Below are 20,237 nucleotides of genomic sequence, written 5' to 3'. Positions count from 1 at the left end.
GTGGACCTTGTGTGACCCTTGATAGCTCTTAGAGCACTGTCCCACATGCCATTGTGCACACATGCAAGGGCTGTGCTGGTAGGGAATAGCCCTGCAATCTGAGGAAGCAAACTGATGGGAGCTTGGCATGGTGTCTGGTGAGCTGTACCTGTGCGGGCTGATTAGGTACTGGGGGGCACGTGTGGCCACATATGGGCTGGTGCAGCGTGGCCTGTCCTGGCAGCAGAGAGAGAGGGCAGAAGGACACCCCACTCCTCTGCGGCCCGAGCCAGGCCGCAGCCACGCTCCCCCAGCCCTCCAAGCCTGCCCCATGCCCTCGTCAGAAGAGCAGGGTGAGGTGGGATGGATCCCTGCCCGGCTCTGCTGCCAGGCTCGGATGGGTTAATGTGCTTTTTCACTGCTTCATCCCGAGAATGAGAGCATTGTCTTAGGTGTCAGGCGTGATGCGCAGCCTGCCCTGGGCAACTCCTTCAGGGTTGAGTAAATGACGTTTGTCATAACGTGTCACACTGCTTTCGGAACCAGGTGTTGTGGTGCTCTGTAAACGGAGACTCCTGTGAGAAATGTCCTGCTCCTGGATTAGGAAAGCTGTGCAGGGAGGTAGTGGTGAGCAAAGGGAGTACTGCTGTCAGTGCCTCAGATAACCCAAAACACGGATCTCTATAGACAGAAACTACTCAGAGCTTTTTTGACAGTTGACGAACCTCTTCAAATCCAGGGAATGGAAAAAGCAGGTTCTGGGCCTCATAGCAGCCTTCCAGTATCTGAGGGAGCCCTATAAGGATGCTGGGGAGGGACTCTTCCTCAGGGCCTATAGTGGTAGGACAAGGGGTGATGAGTTAAAACTTACACAGGGGAAGTTTAGATTGGATATAGGAAGAAATTCTTTACTGTTAGGGTGGTGAGGTACTGGAATGGTTTGCCCAGGGAGGTTGTGCATGCTCCCTCCCTGGCAGTGTTCAAGACCAGGTTGGACAGAGCCTTGGGTGATATGGTTTAGTGTGAGGTGTCCCTGCCCATGGCAGGGGGGTTGGAACTAGATGATCTTAAGGTCCTTGCCAACCCGAACTATTTTATGATTCTATGACAGGGGCAAGGTCTCCATGGAGCAGCAGGACCCCAAAAAGTCACTGTCATCTTCCCCCCCATGACCTGTCTCACACATTCTACTGTGCAACTCACAGGAGCGGAGAGGTTGGCTGCCCATGAGTTCCTACCTTGATTTTATAGCCAGCAACAGTTGCAATGTGCAATTATTGTGTGTTTTTGTTCAGATCTGGCAGTCCCCCCCAGCTGCAGGGCACCACTGCCCAGGTCCAGCCTTCCCAGGAGCAAGTGGTGCCTTGGGAGCTGGTAGGGCACAGCCAGTCCCCTGCTTCCAGTGCGGCTGCCAGTCCCAGAAAGCAGCACCTCCTCCCCAAATGCCTGTAGCCAGGGCAGCAGGTTTCAGGATGGCTGTTTTCTGAAAACACGAGCTGAAAACATGAGCAATTGGAGCACTTTTGCTACATTGGTTTGTTTGCATTAATTAATACAATTGTGCCTCAGTGTTAATGGGCACAGAATTTCTGGCCCTGGGAATGGCAATTTTCTGGCAGTAAATAATTTCTTGAGGAAATGAAGGGAAAGCCTGGACAGTGGTTTTATCCTGTCTGATAAGTCATCACTCAGCTGGAAGGAACCCTGTGGCACCTGCCACCATTAGCAAGGTGGGGTTGTCCTCCTACCCTTGCAGAAGCTCTGTCATGTGCTTCTAGCATCTCTAAGCCATGTATAAGTGACATAAGATTTCTTTAAAATGCACATTATGCCATGTCTACCATTCAGCTACCACAGTATTTTGTATTGTTACATTGCCATTTGAGAATACATTACGATAATTACATTTTAAAATGTTATATCAATACCTCATATTTTTACCTCATCTGTTGGTGTCAGTCATTAGGTGTAAATAAATAATGGAAGAGTTGAATAAATTTGCATACACTAAAGAATCATGTTTCCTCTGTGCACTCATTTCATCCATGGGCAGAAAACAAAGTGGTACATCTAAGCACTTGCTTTCTTTATTGCAACCTCCTGTTCACTAAACTCTGCTGATATAGGACTTTAATGATGATTTTAGGCTCAAAATTATTTTGTTGCCCATTATATCTATCCTATAGTGTCCATAAATATACATGAACTTCGTAACAAACACATGCTTACCAAAGAAGCCATTAAGCTAGGATTGCTGGCTTGAGGAGGTTAAACTGAGGTCCTCAACAGCATTTAGGTCCCTGACTGCCACTGAATTCCACCATGTTTCTGCAACTATGTTCTTGTCAATAAACTAGGTCTAGGTTCATAAGAGTGACTTGAACTGGATTGCTGAATGTTAGGTTCACATCATCAGACTTCCACCATGTCAAATCCATCAAGCCACTGCAAAAGAGAAAAAGATGCAACAGCCGGATAGTGATTACTCTGGTTTGTCTTACTCAAGTCTACAGGTGGAATAAATGTCCCTTTGGATGGACCTGTATCTCTCCAACTCTCTCTTGATTTATCAAAAGAAGCAGTCTCAAAACAGGATGCTGAGCAGGAAGTCAGCTATGAGATACCATCTACGAGAGGATAAGACTTTGTGGCCCACCATTCAGGGAATGCTCAGTATTAAGCTTTGAACCAAAAGGTAGTGTTTGTCTCCAATTCTTTGCCATGGCAGAGATGGTCAGCTGGGTAAGTATGCCCCTTCTTGCAAAAAATAGTGTGTGATGCTCTCTCAATTCCTATCTCTCCTTCCCACCCACCTGCAGCAATGTCAGGGCAAGCAGACTGTCTTAATCCTAACAGCACTGGTATTTCAGCTCCTCCTATGTGTGATCTTTATAATACTGAATTCTTGGACATCCATCCTCTTTACAACAAATTGCAGGAGTCACCAGCAAGGCACTCCTCTGTTTGATGCACTTGCTCTGCAGAATCAGTGTCAGCCTTAAAGGATCTTGGCATGCCTAAGAGGTGTTGCTCTTTGAAATGGCAGGTAGTTGTTAGATGAGAGCACATGCTGAACATACAGAAATGACTGTGAGATGAAAACATCAGAAGAAATATCTAAAGGACTGCTGGAACCTGCTGGAGCCTGCAGATCAAGTAGGAAAGGATGAAAACTGGTACTGCTGCTCCAGCTTACTCTACTCAGAGTGAGTGGAGCATGAGATGGAGCTGTGGGTTGTTCCTTTTAAATGCTGTTTTCTGTCTGGCAAGGTCTGTATTCACTCCCCAGCATTTAGGATGGCTATGTCATGCTCTCTTCGCCAGATGTGTGTCAGTCACAGCTGCACAAGGGCTTCATTCGGCTGGGTGCTATGCCAGGCACACCATGTTGTTACAGCTGCAGTTATATGTCGTGGTGTGACAGGACCTGGAATATGGGGCGTCAAACCCCAGATTAATAGCAAAGTGGGTGTTTGGACTTCTTTATGATGTGCAGTTTAAACTGTGACCCTCAATACCATGGTTCTTTCAGCTATACTATGTAGAAAGCTAATGTTTTCCCTAAAACAGCAATAGATGCAGAACAGATCCCACCTAGCACTGTGTGAGTGTCAATTGTCCTATTTCAGTGTGCAAGAAATTCAGCTCAGGCAAACACAAGGGCAGGTGGAACTCAAGAGCTAAAACAGAGCAGAGCATTGTGCCTGGATTGAGTAAATGACAGGGAAAGCATTACAACACTGCAGAGAACTGTTTGCCTGTCTTACAGGCTAGTGCTGGGGAGGTCTCACACTCCACTCACAGGACTCAGACACCAGGCCCTCTATGACTCTGATGAAGGTTAGCATCTCTTACAGAAAAAGTGACCTGGATACCTAACTTCTTCCGCCCCTTTGACTCTGAAAATAGGATGTCTATTCCACTACCTTACTACTGACCTCCCACAGGTAGCAGTTTTAAACTGCTCTTTTCCACTGCCTAGGCCCAAATCCTTAGCCCCAAATGCCCTTTTCCCCGCTTGGTCCCAGCATGCCTGTCTGCACTGCTCACCCAGCCCAGGCTGCACAGAATGCCAGAGGGTTCAGCCTTCAGTGCAGGTGGATCATGGCCAAGCAATCAGTGGTCCAATACCCAGCTGAAACAGCGGGGCATTGCCAGCCAGCCAGGGCTCAAGTCTTTAGTTGTCCCATGCCCCGCACTAGGGACAAAGTGCCAAGGGGAGGACAGGTCATTTCTGCTCCTCTCCTCCAAAGAGGTAGGAAGGTGAGAGCAGGAAAATAACCAGGCTCCTATACCACTGCGCAGATGCTCCTCAGTCCCACTGCAATGACAAGTTGGGGCTTTTGATCCTCTCCCACGGGATGTGTGTCCAGCAGGATGGGGAGGCTAAAAACAGCCAAATGCAGTGAACTTCTCTTTGCCTTGAGCAGAGACTTGAACTGCAATGTGGACTTCATTGGCAGCCATTTGCAAGAAGACAAGATCAGGTCCCACTGTGACTGTGCCTTAATGAGAAAATACCTCGTTTTGTGGCAAGAGCTTCTGCTCCAGCAGGAGACCGTACTGCCTGGCCAGAGCAGCTGCATGGAGCTCTGCTGGCAGCCAGATAGACAATTATGGCTTATTTCTTAATCAAAATATTCGATTCTGCAAAAGGCACTAGGGAAACTCGGCCTAAAACTGCAGACTCTGCTCTTTCTCTTTCACCTGCTTGTAGCAGACAGACACATAGCTGAAACACGGAGCCAGCACTTGCTACAGCGAGGATTTGCAACAGCTTGCAATTTATGGGAGCAAATTAGCCGCAGGGCCATCTGTCCCTCCACAGACCTCTCCTGGCCCACTCCTTGCTGGAAGCACTCCTTTTCCTTGGGAGGATGGGTATCAAATTACTTCCTTTTTTCCCTTCTTTAATTAAATAAATGTGGGAACCACAGGTGGTGGAGCAGACAACAGTAACCCCTCAGCAGCATCTGCAGGCCAGCAATGCCCCGCCATGCATGCAGGACAGATGCTAGTAGGATGCCTGCTTGCAGCCTAACCCCAGACCCATGTGGGGCAGCAGCCCAGGGTCTGCCAGCATGCCCCACCACCCCACTGCACCTCAGTGACTACAGCCTGGCTTGGTGTTCATTGCAGGAGGGCCAGAAGCACCACAGTTGCTCTGGCTTGTCCACACGCTCAGTCCTTTCTTTCCCGATAGACTCTTTCAGTTTAGAGACTTGCCATGGAGGTAAAGAAGGGAGTTTATCAACACCAAACAGCCATCCGCGTGCCACACTGCTGGCTAACCAGTACAGGCAGTGAGCACACGATGGCTGCAGATGGAGATCACCCTCGGTCCATGGTTGCTCTGGTGTTTTGCCCAGTTGGCTGTCTGTCAATGGGACAGGAACTCAGAACTCAGCCTATGAAGAGAAAGTGCAGGGTTTTAGATCTTCAGCCTGTATTTCTCTTTTCCTGAAGACTCACATCCTTCTCCTCCTGGCTCAGTGAGGAGGGATCACATCAGCCTGCACTCCTTACCCAGGCTCGCAGCTTTGGGCTCACTGAATATCTGCTGCTTTGGCAGAGGCCAAAAATCTGATTTAGGGAAAACTTCCTATTCTTCAGTGGCTGTATTTGGGATTGTCCTGGGGTCAGCAGTAGCAGTCATTTTTCTCCTTCTTGGTAGCTGGTGCAGTGCTGTGTTTTGACTTTCGGGCTGAGAACGGTTGCTGATAGCAAGTATGTTTTGAGTTACTGCTCAAATGTTTGGTTTTGTCCAAGGCCTTTTCTGAGCCTCATGCTCTGCCAGGGAGGAGGGAGGCTGGGAGGAAGGAGAGACAGGACACCTGACCCAGGCTAGCCAAAGAGGTATTCCATACCATAGCATGTCATACCCAGGATGTAACCGGGAGAAACCCAGAAAGGCTGGAGCTCTGGGGGGATGGAGGAGGTATCGGTCGGTGCTTGGCCAGGCAGGGTGGGGTGAGTTATGGGTCGGTGGCTGGTGAGGTGTTGTATTCTCTTCACTTGTTATTTGCTTTGTCATTATTATTTGTAGTAGTAGTCGCAGTAGTGATTTGTGTTATACCTTAGCTATTAAACTGTTCTTATCTCAGCCCGTGGGAGCTACATTCTTTGGATTCTCCTTCCTAACTCTCCGGGAGTTGGGGGAGCGAGGGGGGGAGTGAGTGAACGAGTTGTGTGTGGACTTGGTTTAAACCACGACAGGGATCTGTGGTGATTAGTAGGGCTGATGGTGAGGAAGTACAAGCTCTCCTGCTGCAGACAGCCTTATGCCCTTTTGAGTTGCAGTTATCATCCAGTGGGCTCATGTCATTCTCTCTGCAGTCAACGGGGTGCCAGGACATTTGTGAATAGCTGAGCAGTGACATTCATCACCCTCCTGAAACCACCAGGACAGTGATGGAAAAGTTTGTGGTTTGTATCAATGCAAGTAAAAATAATGATTGCAAATAATGAAAAATTGAATGGGTATCACTGGGCTAAGCCAAAGTGTTACAAAATGGCCTCCTTGGCCTCCCAGCGTTTCTTGCCTTGGGCAACCTTTTCCAGCAATCACTGGTATTTATCAGAAAAGAGATACAGTTATTGCATTTGGGTTTTTCAAATAATTGAGTAATTTAATCTTTTAAGTGCCTCTGAGATCACTTGCTGTAATTAAAGACAGAAGATGAATGACTGAACTACAAGAGCACTGGAGGAATTTAAAAATGAATGTGTCCTTGACTGCCTCTCCTGTGCATTTATATAATGATCATCCCACATTAATATGACCAAACTGATAAAAGGACAAAATAATAAGAGCTTGGTTGCATTATTTTTCTCCCAGCCCCATAATAATATATCACCAGCTGGAGGAATGTGCCTGTGAATACCAAACAGGAGCAACCACGTGCTGCCGAGTACAAGACCCTGCAACCTCCCACTGCGAGGTGCAAGGAAAGGCAATATCCGCTTACAGCTCCTGCAGCAATGTGGCAGATAAATGACTTACAAATGTGTGTAAAATTCACAAACTTCCATCAGAACAGGACTTAAAGACTCATCTAGTGCTGGGAGAGACAACTGCAATACTGGCAGCTTACTTTATGAGCATTTATTTTCTCAGTTTTCAGAAATAAGACCCACTTGATCCTAGTGGAGAGAGGGAAGCAGAAGTGTTATTGCAAAGTAGTAACTATCAACAAAAAATCTGTAAGGCTTGTAAACAGTATTTTGTCTTCTAAATAAACTATATGCCCTGGCATACCTATGTCATACCTTGGTATTTAGCTTCCCATTTCATAGCCCAAATGTAAATAAATATATTCCCTAAGAGTGAGTAGGAGGTGGTGAGAGAGCTGGAGCTGGTCCTTCTCCATTCTTCCCACAGCACCAAGCCTCTGGCTCATGCCTGTTCCAGGCTGGAGGAGCAGCAGCCTGACACTCCCTGGGGCACTCTCTGGGCTGACCAGAGAGGGTGCAGCTGGAAAGCCCTCCTCACAGGCTTGCTCCCCTGCTTTCCTGGCAGGGCATCCGATGGCCTCCAGCTCGACTGCACTGTTGCCAGGCTACAAAACTTTGTCACCCCATAAAACTTTACAGCGCAGGTAGTTCATACCATTACACCTCTTGAAGGAAACACTTGCCCAATTCACGGTTCTCTCTGGCAGGAGGAAAACCAGATTTCTCAGATCAGGTGCTGTGTTTGTGCAGCCCTGCCGGTTTACAGCCCTGCCCAAAGCCTTTTACAGAGCTCCGAGTGCAGAAGGCAGCAATGCAACAGCCAGCTCACTGCTGAGAGCCAAGCCACTTTTTCAGTCAGCATTCCACCAGGACACACCACCGCTTCTGCTTTTCCTTTGGGCCCTGTTGTATGTCCCACTCTGGAGGTGCCTGGGGCTTGGCACTGCTCCGGCTTGGATATGTACCCCAGCAAGGCGCAGTGCTGCAGGGAAGCTCTGGCTGGGAGGCTCCTCTGGCTCCTGAGAACCAAACACATAGGACTGAGAAGGTGTAAATTATAATTATACATCCTAGGTTAGGGATGTAGTAGGTAGCATTGGATAGGATAGGATAGTGTGTTAGTTATACTGGTTACTTCCCCCGGCTTTTTAAATAGCAATAGTTACAAAACCCCAAAAAAAGCAAACAACAAAAATCCAAGAACCAAAACCCCTCCAAAGCCCCAGGTCTGTTGGAAAAAACCCTGTTTAGATACAGGCCCCAGTAATCTCCAACAAAAGTTACAGTTATTTATGATTTATGCAGCACTGTAAAAACAAACAGCAACACAAACTCCTAAATAGTCTCTCCTGAGGTACTCTGTACTTCGTGTTGCAGACAGAGAAATTGGACAGATTAAAATAAAATCATATTACAATTTGTTACATACAATATCTTTATTTCCTTTCTGAGTTTGTTATAAAAGCAGTGTAACATTCATTCTTTCATTTAACAAACACATCCTTCTCACAGGAACTCTGCATAATATTTTCAAGAAATAAACCAGAAGCTTTCCACTCATGTCACAAAAATATTTTGAATAAAAATATAATTTTTCTTTTACAACATGTTTGATCTGCAGCATTGAGCAAATTGACAACAATTTTTCATTCTAGAAACAGTTAAAATCAAGAAACTAGTCTACATAAGATGCTACATCCATCACACACAGACTCTGGTTGCCCTTTAGAAAACCACCGTCCGCCCCTGAGCTGTCTTTGCAGCCTGACTATGGAGTCCCCTCTGCTCAAACCCCTTGCTGCTGTTGTCATTTCTGATCTAGATGCACAGATGGTGATGGGGAAGTGCCACATCATCACTCGCACATGGGTATCGAATGGAAGAAGTGCCCCATGTCCCACAGCCTAATTGCAAGAGGTGATTACCACATCAATCTGCATGAGCACACCACAATTCTCCTTAGACAGGTACCTAATCTCTGTTTATTCATCGGCTTTTTTGCTGTTAGTGGAGCATGGGTTTTTTTAAGAAGACTGACAAGATGCTGGCCCCTGATTACACAAAATGAAGCAGATTCCCAAGGTAAAACCATACCATTACCTCCATCAGACCAGCCTGCATTTTCCCTGGCACATCACCGTGCAGTTCAGTCTCTGAGAGTTACACACCACTGTGCACAGGCAGCACTGCTTAGGAGAAGACTTTGGCAACTGCTTTGCCCAGCTCAAGCCAGTCACTGCTCTGCAGTGATACTTTTTATGAAGTTAATAATTGTGCCAAAGGCTGCGTTACTTCTATGTGCCACAGCACCATGAATGGATGTGATCATATAGCTTCATAGCAACAAATCCTAATTTATCTATAAATTAGATATCCAGCTGGTGCCATCTGCCTGTCAGTGGTTACATATCACCCGGCCTCCACAGGAAGGGCCTGCTGTGTCTCCTCCATGCTCTGACTGCTGTTTCACACATTGCACTGTAGCTGGGCCATTAAAGAGCACATGGTAGCAACTCTGGATGGTTAATTGCTAGTGAAGTGTCAGGACAGGCTGGTGCCCACCAGCATGGCACCCATGCTCATCTGGATTTGCCCTGACCAGGCCCCCTGAACCCGTGCCAAAAAAGAAAGATCAGGCCCAGAGTCTTTTTGCTTTACCAACAGCAAAATAATCATAACATACATACACACACATATACAAGTTAGGTATGACCTGGCTACTGTCTGAATGAAATGAATGCTAAAATTTTGTTATGTATTGCAAGGTAATTCATTGCCATGCCATAGGGAAAACCATTTGGCATTTCACACATGTAGGGAGTGCTATTTCTTCGTAATCCACACTGCACCAGGCATCAATGCATAAATATACAGCTGTTTAATTTTTTCTATTCTTCAGCATGTCCTATTAGGCTATAAATAACTTTCAGATATATTTTTAATACTTCGTCACTTACCCTGAATTTTTCAACTTAATACCAAAATATACATTAGTGCAAAGAGAGACAATTTTAAGACTGTAAGTAAAGGACAAATATATTAATCATTATGATAAGATACTATTTTTTTTCTATTTTATATATATAGAATATATACTTAAGAAAAATATAACCTTAAATTACAAATGAAAATCACATTTCATATGTTTTAACTTACAGTATAGAATCACAGATTCATAGAGTATTCAGGTTGAAAGGAACCCTAGGAGGTCATTTAGACATCTACTAGTTATCTAGTAGATAAACATCACATTTAATACAGCACATCAGCCTTAGTATATAAATAATTCTTAATTAACACAGAGCACATTTCTTTTAAAATATTCCTTTCACTGAGCAACATTATTCACATAGCAATAAAAATACAACTACAGCTGAAGGCAATGCAGGCCTACAGCATGAGAGTGGATGAAAATGACCACTGCTTTACACCGAGGACACTCCTAATGTGGTGATTCTTTCCATTCCCTCTCTATTCCTACTGATAATGTTGTTACTGTTTTGCTAATTTGTCTTGCTGAGAGAAAACTAGAGGCCTTCAGATGTTCAGTAATACTTTGGGATGAAATACTGCCAGAGGCAGATCCAGTGGCTCACAGGAGACCCTCCAGCCACCCTGTAAGAGGCTTGGAGCAACACCTCCAGGATCTCAGACCCTGGCAAAAACAGCAATAAAGTGCTGGATTATTACACCAAAATGGTGGGATTAAAATTCTCCACACTCAACATAATTGGCACACAAAGACCATCTTACTATATTACCCGCAAGTTTCCAGCAGGTAAGTAGGTGGGCAGCAGTGGAGTGGTAGTGGTGTGCAACTTAGAATCACAGAATCATAGAACAGTTAGGGTTGGAAAGGACCTTAAGATCATCTAGTTCCAACCTCCCTGCCATGGGCAGGGACACCTCACACTAAACCATATCACCTAAGGCTCTGTCCAACCTGGCGTAGAACACTGCCAGGGATAGAGCATTCACAACTTGCCTGGGCAACCCATTCCAGTGCCTCATCACCATCCTTACAGTAAAAAACTTCCTCCTTATATCCAATCTAAACTTCCCCTGTTAACTTGTTGCAAGAAGTGCAGTGACAGGGTGCTCAAGCCCTGCCATGTGTATGCACCCAGGGCAATACAGTGCAGAGTCAGACATACAGCTTCCTGATAACTGAGACAGCAAAGACATCCCAGAGTCTGCTCTCTGCTTTTTTACTGAGCAAATTGAAGAGAAGCCCTTTCACCTTTTCAATCTCTTCCCACCAGATGGCATGACCCCTGGCATCTCTGGACTTACCCCTGCTGCTTCCCCCACTGAGAAAGACACAGTTCCTTTAGCTGAAGCTCCCCAATGACATCCTGAAGTCAGATGCAGCCATCAGCAACCTAAGTAGTAGTTCACCTATGTACCCAGTGCTCTCAGCAGCACAGCCTTGTGTCCCCCTGTTATTCCCCCTGCATCTGCTTTAGGAAAGGGAGTTTCCCTCAGCACTGCTCTGTGAAATTCTCTGTCTCTGCTCAGTCACGTTCGCTGCTCCAGTCAGGTTCTGGCTCCAATCAAGCAACATCAGCATTAAACCCTAATTTGGAAAAGTAAGCCATTTTGTTTCTCCTCAGTTTTCTCTTGGAGAATTTAACATTTAGGCTCTTCTATCACTCCCTGTCTTCAAACCATGCTTTCACTTGTCCAACTTCGTGAGGCAAAACCAAGGAGGGAAAAGCATCAACAACAGATCCCAGGGAAAGTTGTGAGAGAACTACAACCACAGGAATTATGGACTGGTCATAAACCAAATGTACTACACCAGAGAAAATGATTTCTGGAACCCATATGCTAGCAATTTCTTATCAGTGTCAATGTCCTGCAGTATCAGGAAAAGTAAATGTCTTCCTAGTGCTGAAGAAATGACAACATTGTGTGCTCTTATTTCAGATTTCCCAATGGAATGCAAGAGGAAAGGCAGCGAGTGATGTATTCAAAGGGGCAGCTCTATTTATACCTTCTTTCTATCCTCTTGGAGTAGTAAATAATGAAGAATATAGTAACAATAAAAGCAACAAATATAAAAGAGATAAAGGCTAATAATGATTTTCTGGTTCGGAAGAAGTGGCATTCAGGACACGAGGCACTCTCCTCTGGGCACAGCACCTCAGGATTTTCCGGACCAGGAAAGCCGTTATTGTCAATTATTTCCCTGTAATGTTTCATAGAAGGCTTTGGTTTGTATTGATTTGCAATATAACTGTAGAGACCATATTTAGGAGCAGTCTTGTCGTTAAAAGAATAGACAAAATATCCTTGCAGATTAACATTATCCAGAGTGTAAGCTGTAAAAGAAAATAAAGAGTTGAAGAAATGAATAAATATCATTTTGGCATTCAAAAGCAGCACCATATGTTAATACATAATGCAAAGGCAGGGGGATGTTAAACCCACATCTGCACTTCTCTTCCTCAAAATAGGGTAAAATACATGTACATCTATGAAGTGTTTCTCTTAAAAAGTAAGACTCTGTCAGCCTCTGCCAGACAGTGTGATCTGTGAGTATCCCACAATCTATTTCCTTGTGCTTGGTAAACACATCTGTGAGTGTATGACTGTGTTTAATGATTAGCATGGAGCCTATCATGAAAAGATGGCCCTCATTTTATATATGAAAGAATGTAGGTTTTGGCTTTCCTGCACCTGGATTTCTGCAAACTACATCTCTGATTGCTCCACCTTCCTTGCGAAGCACCTCCTGACAGTCAAGGAACAGAGGACATCAGGCTGCACTTCTCATGAGCTGAGGCATCAGGAAAAGATGGCACCATGCTAAGGTCATGTACTGGGACATCACCAGTGCAAATGGAAAGGTTATGCAAATCATAGTTCTCTCTTGATATTGATGGAGTTTCTGACCCAAGATGACCTGTATCAGTCTTTACTAAGAACATGTCCACAATTCATACTGAAAAGTTGGCTACTGGAAGAGGTCCAGCAGCATTAACCTTGAGCCATCAGTCCCACTTGACAAAACCAATTAATCCACAGTAGCAAACACAAACTGTAAAGTTCTACCTCTCAAAATCACTATTTTTAACAAAATAAAGCAACATCTTGTAGCAGATGAACACAGGATTGAAAACTAATGGTTGCTGAATTTTCATGTGTGTCTGGAAATAATTATTTCTGCAGCCATATGCAAGACTTTTAGCACCTCTAGACTACTTTCCTTGTGTAAAATGAAATAATACATACCTGCCCTTTTACAGAGCTGCTACCCAGAATAATTAGTTTGTGCTTGCAGAACTGCTTGTGGATTTAATGGTGTTACATAAATGGTTACTGCTGTCTGTTGTTTTCAATTGGCAAAGATGTATTTAAACAGTGTACAAGACACTTAGTGTACAAAGCACTTAAAAATATAGTCTCAGTCCAAAGGGTTCATACTTTATTCTGGAATAATTTATCTGCACAATCCTGTTGGCTCCCCTGGAACAATGCAGGTGAGCAACACTACACACACAAATGCTGCCACATACAGTCCCAGAAACCAGCTGGAAGAAGGCAGAATAGGAACTTTAAGGTGAGAGCACATATGTTCCAAATCCCCTCCTATCTCAGTTACTGCAAAGGGTCTTGCAAAAATTGAAAGTTTTGGAGAAACCTGAATCAGTTGTGATGCCAAGGTTAAGAGCTTGCTCCTTGTCTAAGGACAAGACGGACAAAAGCACTATACAAGAGCAAGAGAAGGAAAGAGAATGGTATTAATGATGGACCAAACACTACAGAGGCGCATATGATGTCAAAAATGGGACAGTGAGCTTTAAAGAAAGTATTATGTCCCTATTTAGCAGGGACACAGTCATCCATGACAAAGGCAGAAAAACAGTAAAATGTAAAATGTGGCTAAGTTGAAAAACATAGGAGCTATTTTAAGGCTGGAAAGAAGGAAGAAGTGGCTGGGAGATACTGGTACCAGAGTACGAATCACAAAGTTCTGTAAAAAAATAGGGATATGTAAAAAAACAGAGGACGAACTACTCAGTGGATAAGGAATTGGCTAGATGGTTGCACTCAAAGGGTTGCAATAAATGACTTGATATGCAAGTGGAGACCAATGATGAATGGTGTTCTTCAGGGGTCAATATTAGGACCTGTGTAACATCTTTGTCAGAGACAAAGACAATGGGATTGAGTGTACCATCAGCGAGTTTGCAGAAGACACCAAGCTGTGTGGTTCAGTCAACACACTGGAGGGAACGGATGCCATCCAGAGGGACTGTCCTGGTTTTGATTTTTAAGTTACTTCAATTCTCCTCCCCATCTCACCTGGGGCAGGGGGCCAGTGAGTGAGTAGCTGCACACTACTTAGTTGCCAGCTGGGATTAAATCATGACAGGGACCTTGACAGGCTGGAGAGGTGAGCCCATATGAACCTCATGAAGTTCAAAAAGACTGTTCTATGTGCGGGTGTTCTGGCTAACAGGAACTGGGATAAAGCCTATATCCATACACACTTTGAAAACAGAAGTGCCAAGAACTGGTACAGTCTAAAGTGGTAGGACAGAGAGAAGCCATACAGTATAAAAAGACTTAAACCATATGCCCAAATATAGCCAGGATGTTTTTTTTTTAACTACCAGTGCAGAAAACATGCAGCCAGTGCTTCAAAATGCTGGAGAAGGTACTCTCGGGCACTTTGTTCAGTAAACTGTGAGAGAGGTGGAAATCACAGAAGAAGAGATTAGAAGCCAATACTTAACAGAGTGGACAGGATGACTTGGCCATGGTAGAAATATACGGTAAGATTTACCTGCAATTACATTTCTTGACATACTAGTTCTGTTTGAGAGCATATGAAATCTGTTTATTAGGGGCTCCTCTTGACCTCATAACATTCTATTTTCTTGATCCAAATGCCATATAATCCTAAGTCAGTTGCCTTGTGAAATTTTAAGTGTATTACATCAAACATCATTACTTTTATTGATCTGCAGATCTCATAAAAAAGATGTCAAGTTAGTCTGACAAGATCTATTTTTCATAAAGCTAAACCAATTGGCATTAACCGTATATATATCACCTGTAATTCTTCTTTATCAAGCCTTATATAATCTATTCTATTCTGCTATTAGTGAAGGATGGCTGGCAGTTCCATGATTTGGGTTTACTCCTCTCAAGAAGAATATTGGCAAATGTGAAAGTTTAATAATTGAAAGGTTCTAAATGATATTTTACAGCAAGGGACACAAAGAGGTTTGACTGTGTTATTTATCAAAGACATGAGAGATAGCTTGGTTTCTGTCTGTGAATACCAGCATGAGTAAGATACATGGAAATGCACAACAAAATGGCTTAAAGCTAAAGAAATGCTAGAAGTGAGATTTATATGTATCTATGCACACATATATATAAAAGCAGTAATTGCACATTGCAGCAGCTTACAGTGAGGTGTAGAAGATTCTACATCAGTAAAAATAATCTCATCTGGGTCTTGTGCTTTTCTTGAAAACCAGTGTGTATTGTATGACAGGATGACTCTAAAAGCCTCCTTTTTGCCTTATAATGTATGAATCTTTGAGACAAAGTCTATTTTGGGTTCTGAATAGCAGGAAATGGCATAATGAGGTAGACAGCTGAATTATTATGAACATCACTGTTGGATAAGATCACTGTTGGATAAGATACAGAGACAGCTGAGGAACAGAACTCAAACCTAGCCCTGAGGCACATCAGTGTGGAGAAGCAACAAAGCAAAACAACAGTAGAAGTGCAATAAGAAGAAAATTTGCCTAAATACATGTGGAGCTACACACATAACATAATATTAAATTTCTGGAATCCACAAAAATTTCTACTGCTGACTTATGTAGAGTATGTGCAAAGTCAGTCTTCCTGATGTTTAGTAACACCAATCGTTAAGTCAAATGAAAATCTGTTATGCTGTAATAACATCTGATTTATAGAGTATTCTACTTAGGATTTACTTTATTAAAGTTAAACAGACTTTATTACAAAGTGTGTACTAACAGTGGGATTTGTGACCTATAAGCCACCACTACTGATTCCTTACCTTTTAAAGCTTCATTGATGTAATTCTGTATATAATATACTCTGAGCTTATCATGCACCATATTCTGGTCATCGTCAATTCCATTAGCCAGAACATAAGTTGGGACATCACCATACTTTGTTTTAACCCACTTGAGCAATTTACGCAGTCCCCAGGGCACTACTGCAGCTCTGCTGGGGGAGTGCAGCCATGTGATGTCATTGATCATTTGAACTTCAAGATAGTGGTCATATTTTACTGCATCTTCTTTCTCCCAGCCCACAAGAGTAGTAGTGTAGTGACTCAAAGCAAAAAAATCAAATGAGCCTTTGATTAACTTCTTTTCATCTTCTGAGAAATAAGGCAAGTGGAAATTATACAGGTCAACACCGTTTCTTCGGTGAAGCCACGCTCTCATCACCTGCGGGTAGTCACCATTCCCAAAGATGGGCTCTGCAAGCCAGCCAATGTCAAACTCTAAAATTCTGTCAGCAACTTCTTGGTCATTCCTGGAAAAGGGACAGGCTGGTTCTACCCAGTCAGCTTGCAGAGCTATTGATATTTTGCCTTTCTGAGATCTCCTGAATTCTTTGTCATAAAGATGCCATGCTTTTGCATGGGCTTTCAAGAGGTTGTGCCCTGCAGTGTATGTCAAGTTTTTCACAGGTGGTTCATTCATTGTGATCCAAAATTTGACATGGTCCCCAAGACTTGTAAAGCAGAATTTGGCATACTCAACAAAAGCCTGAACGGTTTCCATGTTTTCCCAAGCTCCATATTTGGCAAGAGAGACTGGAAGCTCTTGATTCTCAGCCATGGGTTGCCATAAAGCAACAACAGGAGTTATGTTAACTCTGAGAAGTTCAGTAGCAAAACACTGATAATAGTGTACAAGTGTGTGGTTGATTAGTGAAAGGTTACCTAAAGGAAGGATTAAAGACCATTTCAGTGAAAAATGGAAGTGTGTGACATGCATTTCTTGTAGAAGAGAGATCTGGAGCCTGATAGCAGCAAAGTCAACACAGTGACGCTTGCGCTTTGAGGTGAAAACTCCATCCAATTTAATAAGCTTCTTCGTCTGGTGAACATCCCACACATAAACATTAGAGTCAAGAAACTGGGAGGGTGTCGTGTCTACCTAGGTAGAATAAGAAACATACCAGATTCAATCTGTTTGCTCTAGGTAGGTGGGAACATCATAACTATCAGGCACAATGTAGCTAAATATCTGAAGTCAAAACATTGCATCTAGCAACTCTGGCACCTCTGATAGCATCAGGCTCATGTGAATGAATAAACTTTTTGTTAACATGTAACATCAGGAAAGTACCAAATCTATATATAATTTTCACCCTACTTTTCTGAACAAGCTCATCCTGATTGTCACCATATTTCTATCTTCTCTAGGTTGCGCCAGTCTGTATGGGAAACAAGGGATTGCTGAGGGATAAGGCACTAAGCCTGTGCCAGATCTCCAGAGAAGAGCTTCAGCAAAGACTACAGTAATTTTTAAAATGTTTTTCTTTCAAGATTAAAAAGAGCCTACAGAGAGCATGTCTGTTGTAAATTACCCAGTAGATTCAGTTTCAAGACCACTCCCTGAACGCAGTAAAAGAAATAATTAATGCAACATCATTTCTATGTTCTTTTCCTGACTATGATGAAAGATGAGTAATGCTCTGCACTTGATTTTTAGCACAAATTCAGTTAACAAGCAAAATTTTTCCTTCTTGCTAAAGACATCCTTTCTTATTTAACTCATACTGAACTCATTTCCAAGTTATTTCACCAGGCTGTTATGTCTGAAAAATTTGTTTTCAGGCGTCCGAGTAAACCCAATATGTCACTCCAACGATAAATGCATTTCCCATGAGTCCTTAGGGCTTCATGTCAGAATTGCCTGTATGACATACTGACACAGTAGAAGATGAGCTCTTCAGGGTCCCACAGATTGTACTTTCACTTTTTAATGAATATCACAAACAGCATAAGGACTAGAAAATGAAAAAGTGAACTACTTAATACAATACACAGTGTAAAATCTCCTAATTCATACTGTAGATTAACTCCTACAGGAAAGATCCAAACTACAAGTTACTGGTACTGCAGATGTTTATTTGTCCCTTTTTCCTTCCCCCATCCCTTGGTGCACAGCTTCCCCCCACGTTCAGATTTCCTTGTCCTGCCCTCTGTTTGAAAAGCAGGTGTCAGCCTACAACCAGTGTTCAACTTGTAGCTGAGGCTTTGCAGACTGTATAAAGAAGCTTCTGAAAATCAGTTGCTGTTTTCTCCGGAGAGGTCAGTACTGTGCTTATAGAAGAAAGTAATAAAAAACAGCGTGTCTGAGGGAAATTGCTTTTCTGGAGAATTGTCCCTTGTAGATTACTAAAGCATGCATTGCCATTAATACTGTGGGAATGCTGTCAAAAGTGTTTTTCCACTGTGATGCATCTACAAATCACACTAACTAAGCCTTATAGCACAAAATGCTGGAATGGCTTTTTGAAATGAAAATATTCAGCTCTGAAGTTTTGGGGATGGGAGGGTTTTTTTAAACTGTTTTAGAATTACTGACTCCACAACTTTATAGTTGTTTTTGATCCCTAAAGCAGCAATTCCATTTCTAATCCCTAATCTATCTGGGAGCTACAAGGATAATGACTGCTGAATTTTCTTGGAAATTGGTGTACCAAGTAAGGAGGCTGAAGTATTTTTCAAGAGAACAGTCAGATCTCAGTTTCAGAGTGAGAAGGAACAAACAAGGCCCCTGCACTCTAGCCCTAAGAAAGATTCTGTGTTTGTGGAAAATCTAAATTAAAAATTCTGTTCTTGGATCAAGCCTCTGTGTTGAATTTAACTACACCTCTTTACTGTGGTTAGAGAAGCCCTGCAAGCCAAAACAACATCTGAGAATCACAGAGCCAAACTGTTAAAGAGACCGCAACTGATCTACTACTTTTACTCATACAATGAAGTCTTAAAATTTGAAGATTCTCCCAAAGTATCGGATTTGGTTGAAATAAAGAGTGACACCTACAAACTGGATCCGTAATCTAGCTAGGTGCTAACCAGGGGCACTGCAGGCCTCCATCAGACACAGTACAACACAAAATGACAAAGAATGAATACAGAAATTTCATCTAAATCTAATATTGTTTACTTTTCTTTACATATAAAATCGTTCTAACACTGGTACCAATATATATATGCATAAGATGCAGAAGCATGCCACTGGAGTTTTAAGAGCTTTCAGAACATTTTCTAAAACATGTATTATCACAGCAGGCAAATACACTACCATTAAAATTATGAACATGAAAAAGCAGTAATATTTCCTATTTGATAGACTTGGAAATGCACTTTGGAAGACCTAATGAACTTTCATTTGAACAGGACTTTCAGTAACTGATCACATAACATACCCAGGGAAGATGAGCATTAGACTCTTCAATTTCCACACATTTTTCAATCTGACTGGATCTCATTGGTCACATGCAGAAAGTCTAGTAAAGACTGAATTACACAGTGTTTGGCAAAAAGCCTTGTACCATCTCCTTGCAGCACTGTGGTTAATAATATATCAGCAAAGACACTATCCAGCAAATTTATCAATATGATGCACTGATCTGGCTGGGCAGCATGGTGGCTTTATCATCAGACTCACCTGAATGTAGTTGTCAACAATTCCCCAAGCAAAGCCACAGGGAAAAATACTTTCTATGGGCTGGTTTTCAGGCAAAGGTGGGAAGCCATTTTTTTCTATCAGCTTTTGATAGAACAAGACGGAAGATTTGGGCACCAACTTCTTGTCATGGCTTTGAAAATCAACATAAAACAAACCACGTCGAATGCTGTATCCCCTGTGCCATTCAAAGCCATCCAGGAGGGACCAGACCGTGTAGCCAAACACATTAACTCCGTCGTAGCGGATGGCTGAGGAAAGAACAAAACCAAACTTAACGCAGTGCTCATTTTTACTCTGCAGATTACACTGTATCAGCAATGTTTGCAGTGTTCAGGTGTAAGAACAATGCAATAGGTCAGATAAGGATCTCAGAGCCTGCCTCAAAGCCTGTTTAGGGAAGATTTTCAACTGCATCCAGGTAGCTGCCAGGTCATGGATGCACTGTACAAGGCAGCCGAGGTACCTGGCTTGGCTTTAAACAAGCTAGATTTAAAAAGAGAACTAGTGCAGCAGTGGTTTGAGGCAGTGCTGCTAATTAGGCATGCCAAACCTCAGCCCTGGAGCAGAGCATGCTATGCTTCAACC

At 43.1% G+C, this 20,237-nt stretch overlaps 1 protein-coding gene across 1 annotated transcript in view; it reads right to left on the bottom strand.

The window, feature by feature from the left end:
* Positions 1 to 10,922: 10,922 nt before the first annotated feature.
* The window catches only part of KL (klotho), a 52,066-nt gene continuing 42,751 nt past the window's right edge, over positions 10,923 to 20,237 (bottom strand). Inside the window, exons 3-5 of the mRNA XM_005147691.3 lie at positions 19,632 to 19,900; positions 15,989 to 17,105; positions 10,923 to 12,257 (exon numbers count right to left, since the gene is read on the bottom strand). Coding sequence (XP_005147748.3) covers positions 11,920 to 12,257; positions 15,989 to 17,105; positions 19,632 to 19,900 — 1,724 coding nt within the window. The 3' untranslated portion in view covers positions 10,923 to 11,919. The remainder of the gene's footprint in view (positions 12,258 to 15,988; positions 17,106 to 19,631; positions 19,901 to 20,237) is intronic.

This window comes from Melopsittacus undulatus, chromosome 2, assembly GCF_012275295.1.
Source record: "Melopsittacus undulatus isolate bMelUnd1 chromosome 2, bMelUnd1.mat.Z, whole genome shotgun sequence".
Classification (NCBI taxonomy): domain Eukaryota; kingdom Metazoa; phylum Chordata; class Aves; order Psittaciformes; family Psittaculidae; genus Melopsittacus; species Melopsittacus undulatus.
This window is presented reverse-complemented; position numbering and strand designations above follow the sequence as displayed.